At 44.4% G+C, this 8,749-nt stretch overlaps 2 protein-coding genes across 3 annotated transcripts; both read right to left on the bottom strand.

The window, feature by feature from the left end:
* Positions 1 to 564: 564 nt before the first annotated feature.
* On the bottom strand, positions 565 to 4,979 carry LOC101758382 (translocon-associated protein subunit alpha). Its single transcript, XM_004966398.3, has 8 exons — positions 4,808 to 4,979; positions 3,675 to 3,836; positions 3,441 to 3,491; positions 2,631 to 2,719; positions 1,837 to 1,914; positions 1,503 to 1,706; positions 1,027 to 1,098; positions 565 to 937 (listed from the first exon to the last, which is right to left on the bottom strand). The coding sequence occupies exons 1-8, from the start codon at positions 4,875 to 4,877 to the stop codon at positions 890 to 892; spliced, it is 774 nt and encodes a 257-aa protein (XP_004966455.1). The 5' UTR covers positions 4,878 to 4,979; the 3' UTR covers positions 565 to 889.
* Positions 4,980 to 5,359: 380 nt separating this feature from the next.
* On the bottom strand, positions 5,360 to 8,682 carry LOC101757969. 2 transcript variants are annotated; one of them, XM_012845659.2, is made up of 3 exons: positions 8,442 to 8,682; positions 7,383 to 8,250; positions 5,360 to 5,801 (listed from the first exon to the last, which is right to left on the bottom strand). In XM_012845659.2, exons 1-3 carry the CDS (start codon positions 8,668 to 8,670, stop codon positions 5,630 to 5,632), a joined length of 1,269 nt encoding a protein of 422 aa, XP_012701113.2. In that variant the 5' UTR covers positions 8,671 to 8,682; the 3' UTR covers positions 5,360 to 5,629. The 2 variants fall into 2 exon arrangements, with proteins under 2 accessions (XP_012701113.2, XP_004966454.1); XM_004966397.3 differs by having other exon boundaries at positions 7,383 to 8,267; positions 8,442 to 8,624.
* Between the last annotated feature and the right edge of the window lie 67 nt (positions 8,683 to 8,749).

Genomic DNA, 8,749 nt, shown 5'->3' with positions numbered 1-8,749 from the left:
GTGACCGTGAGCTGCATGAAATTCCGAGATTGGGGAAGGATCAGTCCCCCGCATATATGCAGGGCGATGGAGGTGTTTTTAACGTTCGCGTATTTTTACAGGAAGGATGGGGGAGCGGTTGAAGGTAAGTTTTTTTATTTTTTCCTTAAATAAAATTTTGGAGCAAGTTTAAAAGAGCTTTTGTTTTGGAGTTGCTAGAGACCACGGCCGAGGACGAGGGAGGAGTTGGGTGTGCAGGTGAAGTTTCGGTTCGACTTTTTTTTATTTTTTTTCGAAAGGGAGGAAGTTTCGATTCGACTTGGAGATGGGTACCCCATCTAGAGCACCTGGCACTAGCTTTTGCCGGTTCCATCAGGTCTAATTTTCGCTCAAATAACGGTTCCATCAGGTCTAATTTTCGCTCAAATAACCACACAGATAGATCCATAGGGTAAACATGAGGACGGGACGTGCATATTGCAACTGCATAACCACACAGATACGTAACTAGATAAGCGACTAGACCCAACTGCCTGGGTTCCCATCCAAGTTTTGTCAGACAACGAACAAGGCAGTAGATGAATCCGCAAATTGTCTATCATTGCTCAGAAAATTCTAGGGCGCGAATGACATATAAATGTTAATTTGGCAGCTCCCAGTTCAAATAAGATCAGGAATCCCAGCAGCGATAGCATATACCTTTTTTTAACAAAATTTTGTTTGAAGAAAGGTTCCATGTAAAGTACACAAGGCCGAAAATGGTGTTAACAAAGATGTGCAGACCACGAAACTACAGTTTTCAACCTCTGTTCTCATCTATCATCTGCAAGTCACTTGTGATTGTGAAGGGCTACCCTCAATTTCCTCATTCTAGATCCTCAAATGATTAAACTAGTCTCGGGAGCCTCACTCAGGTCTGCTTCTTCTTGGATTTGCTTCTCTGTGCGAAGGAAGTGCCCTGCAAGGTTAAAAGGGAATGCACGTTAGTCCTTGACATGGACACATGGGTCTCATTTCCAAAAGGAAGTTTTATCAGCAAGAACATACCTCCAGCCACTCATCCATGTTGGCATCAGTTGTTCCAGTTCCAAGCTCCACCTTGGGGGCCTTCTTTGTTTTCTACAGGCAAGAAACAAGTTCGTGAGAAAAAAAAAAAGGTACACTGACTACAAGACAAGCGACAAATACAAATCATGAGTTGAGTTTGCATTAATCATCGCCGAAACTAGTTAATGAGAAAAGCATATATGATTGTAAGCTGAAAACTAAAAGCACATTACGCGCCACAGAAAATTAGTGTGCGTGCTGAGTGTGTGTATGACTCTACTCCACTTCTAGTCATCTAGTATGAACATCCACTAATGGCAACACAAGTATTTACTGTGATGCAGATAATCACAAAGAAACATCTAAATTAATGGTTCACCATGGTTCTGGCTTATTGAATGCTGAACAGCTCATATTACAGAAGGAACAAATTGCCCCAAGGAAAGGAAATTTAAAAGCACAAAAAACAGGATTACCTTTGAGAGCTGCTGAACCTGGCCATATGCCCACAATCCGAAGAGACCAAGAAGTGCGATTCCAAGGGTGATAAGGAAAACAGACTCAACACTGAGTAAGCCTCCAGCCTCAACGACCTCGATTGTGCCATTGTAGAATACATTCTGGTAAGGGTGCTGATCAATCTCATACACGATGTAACCAACTAGATCATAGGCTCCAGGCTGCAAGTGCATAAAGCATTAGGTCTTCAAGTATAGGTGTGCATCATCATTCATTAGTCATTTCAAGGTAAAAGAAACATAAATATCGTGAACTTTGACTGTTTCAAAGGTAAGAGAAAAAATAACACACCTGCAAGAACTTGCTCACAACAAATGTATAGGGGAAGGTTGCTTGCACAGAAACAGGAACTGATGCATTGAAGAAATTCTGTACAAAGAAGCCATGAAATAACAATGTTATTAACACCATTTTCAAAAAAAAAAGCTATCTAAACTATGAGCCTAACTTGTCTGCCCTCTCCGCCTCACTCAAGCACCCTCTCTAAGTCTTATTCCTGCACCCCTATTCCTCCCATGCAACTTAGTTAATATTAGCGAATGAGCAGATCCTAGAAAGATTCACATAGTTCGACTAGCTTTGACACCCCCCCCCCCCCCAACACACACACCCTTTGTCCCTACATCTCACACCTCCCGTTCTGGACACCCAAAACAAACCATACCACCCTCTACCGCCGACTCACTAAATCAGACCCATTCAGTGTATGCCGTCTTCCCTATTTTGTAGATCAAGACATGAATGCGATCCAAAAAAACAAGTACTGAAGGAAAATCAACAAAGCAATAGCAAACCCCTGACATTTTAATTTTCTCGAACACACATGAGAGCTGTGTGTCATTCTATTAACAAGCAAAGTTGTTGTAAGTACAGCACAACACACACCACTCACATAACACCATAGGAGACCTTCCTCCCCCATTATCCGCACAATTACATCTCAATGTAACCACAGCATATAATTTATCCCTCAACAATCAAAACTATATGACTGGGGTGATGGTTGGATGATGCATATATCCACCAGTTAGAGCTACTTCAGCTAGAATAAAAGATGATAAACAATACGGAGCTTATAACCTCACCTGAACAGTAAGGTTCTGGCCATACATCTTATGATCATAAGGAAGATGGAGAGTTGAATGAACAGCAACAACATTCAAAGCTGATTCGCCTGTAAACACAATATAAGCAAACAGTGTAAGACTACCATCCACAGTAATTAGCATGCAACAAAAATATTAAATGCATAAAAAAGGTGAGTCCACATAGCCTCCAAAAGGGAGGAAGTTGCTTAGATACAGCAACATGAACTGTGAACACTGGCATAACCATGCCTCTATTTTAATAACACAGATCTTATCTTTCCTTCTAGCCACAAATGAAAATGGATTAAACCTATAATGCCAAGCATCTAAAATGAATACCCAATTCAATTTGGGATGAACCCTACACAAGCATCCATCGCCCAAAAAAAAAACTCAAACTGGTGTTGCCAATGAGAGCCAAGCATGTGTTCTCCATTTTGTCCAACATAAACCAAATTTATTTCAGTGGTGATAAAAAAATACGATGATTACACAAAGCTTATACACAAACTAGCAGGACAGAACATTGAATTGAAAATATTTCAGAACTGCATGCTACCCAATTGAACAAGTACTTGCAGAGCAAAGAATTCAAGAACATATGAGCATGAAGCATTCATTTAATAAAATCTACATAAATAGATGTAGCCCAAGCCCACTACTAATCCTAGCTTCAACATTGATTTACTAGAGATGAAACTCAACATGAGCCACAAGCAAAAAAAAGGAAAAACTTATATTAAATGTAAGTAGGCATAATAGTGATTTGCTAGAGAGAGAGAGATAAGTAAAGGGAGGTATGGTTACCCTCGTTTTGCAGGCCAACCAGTAATTCAGTTTCTTCACCCGCTGGTACAACTGCAACAAAGCAAAAAAAGGATGTATTACTGATTACTGAATGAAATATAGTATGCAGTTATGCATGTAATTCTTTCTGATAAACAATGCATTGATTCGGTTTAAACTTTATCGTGAGTGAGAAATACACATACACCTGGTGAACTATTAAGATAAATTGATAGTGCTTTGAAATGTACTCACTTTTGCCAGCATTTTTGGGGAATACACATACTGTCTCCACACCAGGAGCAGGACTCAAAGGTTCATCACTGGAAACCTGAGTATCATCACCCACAATTCCTAAATCAGCCCCTTCAACAACCTCAGCTGTAGCAGCATCTTCCTCCGACTGAGCTCTAGCAACTGTAAGCAAGGAAGGAAAACTCAATTCAGTGCAAACAGACAAGCTAGGATAGGAGAGTGCATACAGAGTAATATCGATTATAGCAATGGAGGCTAGGAAATATTAGTTGGACAAGATGCACAACATAAAACCTACTCTACCAACCAAACTCGGTAGGTCCCAAAAATTTCAGCTAGAGAAACCATGATAGCAATGTTAGGTCGTGCAACAGGATAAGGTATCCTTACAGCCATAACAATACCTTTTAACACTAGCAATAAAATCCACTTTGAGCTTCTAGTATAGGGTATCATTGTGAAAGTGGGTCAACGAGATAAGATACTTTGAAAAATTATCCTAGCTGATTAAAAGACATGAGATGTGGGCGCTGCATTAGTATGAACACTTGGAATAAAAAAGCCATGCTACTCAATAGTAATTGCCTATTGAACACAATGATGGAGCTCTTAATACTTCCTATTCCTGTAACCACTTGTTGGAGTTGTTCCTGGATTTCCAGTTTTCCAAAATGTTACCCGCTGAAAAATTACCGTTTGTGTGCCAGTGTGAAATCTCATACAATTTCGAACCGATTCGATAACAGTTAATCCTCAGATGATTAGCTAGCCCAGCATGCAGGCTCAGATGCATGCACTAGACGAAGTTACTGCATACCAACTAACCCTCTCCAAGACCGCGACCCGTCGCATCGAGGACCCCACTTCTACATCGGACCAACGCCTCCAAAACCGCCGATCTACTCCACCTGGACTCGCCCCCGCAAGTCCCAATCTGCTCCAGCACAACCCCACGGAGCCCGATCAGCTCCATTTCCGCGCCAAGGAGGAGCGGCGCGCACGGATCTAGAGCTGCCACGGCGCGGAATTCACAAAGAGCGGGAGGTCCCCGGAGCGGATCTGAGTGGCGGGAAGCGCGCGCGAGAGAGAGATAGGACACGAGAGGAGAGGGGGAGGCGCGCGGTGCATGTTACCTTGGGTGAAGGGGGAGGCGGCGAGGAGGAAGGCGAGGAGGAGGGCGGGGAGCCAAACCCTAATCGCCATGGCTGGCCGGCCCAGATCTCGGATCGGAGGGGCTCTGTGTTTGCGTGCGGGCTCTCTCTGCGCGAATGGATGGGGGCCGGGCGCGCGGGTACAAGTAGTAGGACGAGCACTAGTAGTAGCCGCCGCGTGAGGAGCACGAGGTCCACGCAGTAGGAAGCCGTCGCAGGCAGCTGCTGGCTTTTCCTTCTCCTCGGGTTTGTTTGGCTCCATTCAATACAGATCGTTACCCGTGCTGTAAAGTGTAAATCCCCTGACAGGTGGGCCCATAAAGCACTTGCGTCAATTAAACTGTCAAACTCGTAGTCGTATCACAGGAGGAAAACACTGTAGATTTTACTGTAGTTACCGTCTACTGGAAATTAGTTTAGGTAAAAAAAACACTGCAGCAAATGTTCAGCTTCACGGCGGCATGGCATGGCCGGCAACATCTCGTCATCGCGTCGTCGTTTCCAGCAAGCACAACACTGTCTGTCGCAGTGAGCTTGAGAAATTAGACAGATCGTTTCAAGTATTCTACACACCTTCATCATGAAACAATGTCAGTTACAGATTACAATTCGGCAGACTACTCACACCTAAGGCCAGGGAACAATTGTTTGCATCAAGAATTACAGCCATGGAACTCAGACAGCGGCGTGAGTCACCCCAATGGCATCTGTTCTTTCTTTCTTCTTTCTCTATCACAACAATGTAATTGTAGTTTGTAAGGTACATCAGTAGGGCGAGCCCAGCCGCCTCAGGCCCATCGCCTGCTAGTTGTGGTGGTTCAGCGCCATGAACTTGCACTGCTCACTCATCGCCTGGAGCTGCGCCTCCTTCTTGTCCAGCATAGCGCGTAGCCTCACATTCTCCTCCATCACTTTCTGGACTTCAGCTTCTTTCTGAGCTTTCTCAGTCTCAAGCTGATTAGTCTTGGCAACTAGCCTGCTCACAAACATAAGTTACTCAACGTCAGATTTGTTAAGGGTAAAGAATCAGGATTTGGATGCTACAAACAGTATATAAATACTAAAATACACTTTCCTGGCAAGCTCCTAAATGTTTGCCAAAGCTACTATCAGTATGTAGTAAAGACTAACAGTATGAATACTGAGGTACCAATGCGTGCTCTCTCCATCATATCATATCTACAAATTTGTCCATGCACATGCAACAAGACCAATGGCAATGGACCTTCCTTTCATGAGACTGGAGGAGAATTTCACCATACTGCTCTGAACAATTTTATGACCGCAACAAACTGACTATACCTGTATCAATTAGGAAAAAAGGACGAACAAGAAAATGGACAGGAGACAATGGATAAGTATATTTTTATTCTTCCCTAAGATGTGACTTATACTATGTTTTTCACCTCCTGTGGCATTTTCTCAACTAGATGTCCAGTTTTGAGAGTATACAAGCAGCAGGGACCTTATTAAATTTCAGACTGAAACTGAAAGACCTATCAGGTTCAGAAAGAAGCAAGAAATAGTTTTGGTACAGATGCAGACCAGTAAAAGCAGGCTGTTAGACTCAATCATTTAATTATGTATCCATTTAGGTGCGCATCTTCATGAATATGGAACCATTACATTTTGAAAAACAAGATCTTCTTAAGTTAAGAGAGAAATTGGAGCAGGTAGAAGAATTGGATGTCCAGCCACATATATTATTTTTATCTGAATGTTAAAAACAGTATATATCAGACCAATGAGTATCAATTTTATTCAAAAAATGCATGACAATTAACTGGTTTCAATACAAGCATGAATATTCGGTGAATCTCTCAAAAAATACCATCAGAAATTATCAATAGTTAAGAAAATGGCGAGGATATGTGATAGATAATTCTGCTGAAGATGGCATTTGAATGCTTAATTCAAAACAGAACAGATAATTTCAGTGCCTTGTAGTGTAGGCACTGCTGGGGTTAGAGCATACTTAGCAAATGATAGGGTGTTAGGGTGAGGTTCATAACAGAACAGAAGAAAGCCACAACTCATCCCAAACACATTACAAGATAGTAAGAATTAGATATCACTAGCATTGTGCATTTGAAAGAAAGTAATGTTGATGCAGTGTCATTAAAAATAAATAAAAGGGGCAATAACCATGTGCCCTGGCCCCTAGGGAAATCAGATGGACACATGGGCAAGAGTTAAGATGGTATCTGACTTTTAGAAACATTTGGTAGGTTTTCCTGCACTGCACCAGGCCTTATGAGTCACTAAAGCATCGAAAGATGGAAACAGTAAAAGCATTCTGTGTAGAAGCATACCCTGCCATCTGTGCTTTGTGCTTAAAATTATATGTTGCAAGAATTATATGTAATGAATGAGTTGTCCTGCTCTTGTGCTTAACATTTAGAAGATTAAATCTAAAAAAATATGTTTTTCATCATTAGACCATTTCTTCAAGCCCTTTTTAACAGAATACAGATGATGTCCCAGGCAAAATGAATTCTTCATGATACACAAACAAAAAGAACAGTAATTAAAAACACACAACAGTGTGGAAAAGTACCTGTCAAAAAGTTTCTCCATTGTTTCGAATTGCTTCTCTGATGAGAGAAGAGTTTCTCTGACGCTAACAAGAGTGCTAACATAAGTTCTCAGCGACTCGAAGTCCTGCTTCACCCGACTAAGCTCCTGCTCATTTTCAGCAGCGCGCTGCCTCTGCCGAGTGGTCTCCAGCACCATATCTTCAACCCTCTGCCTCATCTCATTCAGCATCCCGTTTGTACCCACAGCAAACTTCTCCATCTCCTCGACCTTGGCCGACATGGTCTCGACCTGCAAGGTCTTCCTCCTGATCTCTTCCAACCCCACCCTCACCTTCTCCTTCTCATTAGCAGCTTCCGACTCCGCGACAATCACCCTCTTCACAAGCGACTCCATCACATCCGTCACCACACGGATGGATTTGAGAATGTCGTCCACATCCACATCACCCCCAGCGGCATCGCCGTGCTCAGGAGCAGCAGCGCTACCCTCCACGGCCATCCTGTCATCGGAACCTCCCCTGCAGGACCCGGGCCCGGTGCCCTTGGGCCAATCCGCCAGCGGCACGCCGTGCCTGTCGATGTACCCGACCCCCTCCTGGAGCCTGATCCCGCAGGAGGTGTGCGCGAGGTGCGGTATGGCCATGATCCTGGCCTTGGACTTGAGGTAGGCCAGCAGCGTGGCGATGGTCTTCACCCTGCGGCACAGGTGGTCGAGCTCCCGCCGGGAGTCCCCCTCGGAGCACCGCATCCCGACCTTCACCTCCACGAGCCGCTCCCGCAGCGCGTCCACCTGGGACTGCTGCTGCCGCAGCTCCTCCCGCCACTCGCACTCCCCGGCCGGGGCGTGGCACCGATCGGTACCGGCGCGCTCCTCCATGGAGCCCCCCCCTGGAAAATGTCAAGAACTGAGCAAAACGAGATGAAATTCCTGACAGAAAATGAGGGGAAAGCAAACGCGAACGCATTTGAAATCGAATCGAGTGCAGACGGATCTACGCGGCGACGAAATTGACCGGGCGGGGGGGGGAGGATCGGATGGATTTGAGCGAGGAATGGAGGGGGGGTTCGGGATGCCGTACCTTGCGACCGGCGGCGGCGGCGGATCGGGGGAGGCGCCGCTGCGGTGGGCGTTTGCTTTCTTCGCCGGCCGTGGTTGTTCGGCTTGGCGACGGCTAGTTGCTTGTCATCGCCATCGCCTTTCCCCTTTCTTCGCTTCCCCACCAAATCCCTGGATTGGATTGGGTTTTTCTTGCTTCTTTCTCCTCTTTCCTCTTTTTTTTCTTGATTGATGATGAAAGGAAAATTCATCTTGTTTTCATTGGCTCTCCTTCATGATGACGTGTAAAATAGACTTTTTCCTTGGGGGCATGCGTGGGTTTTCCTTTTG

This window comes from Setaria italica, chromosome IV, assembly GCF_000263155.2.
Source record: "Setaria italica strain Yugu1 chromosome IV, Setaria_italica_v2.0, whole genome shotgun sequence".
NCBI lineage: Eukaryota > Viridiplantae > Streptophyta > Magnoliopsida > Poales > Poaceae > Setaria > Setaria italica.
This window is presented reverse-complemented; position numbering and strand designations above follow the sequence as displayed.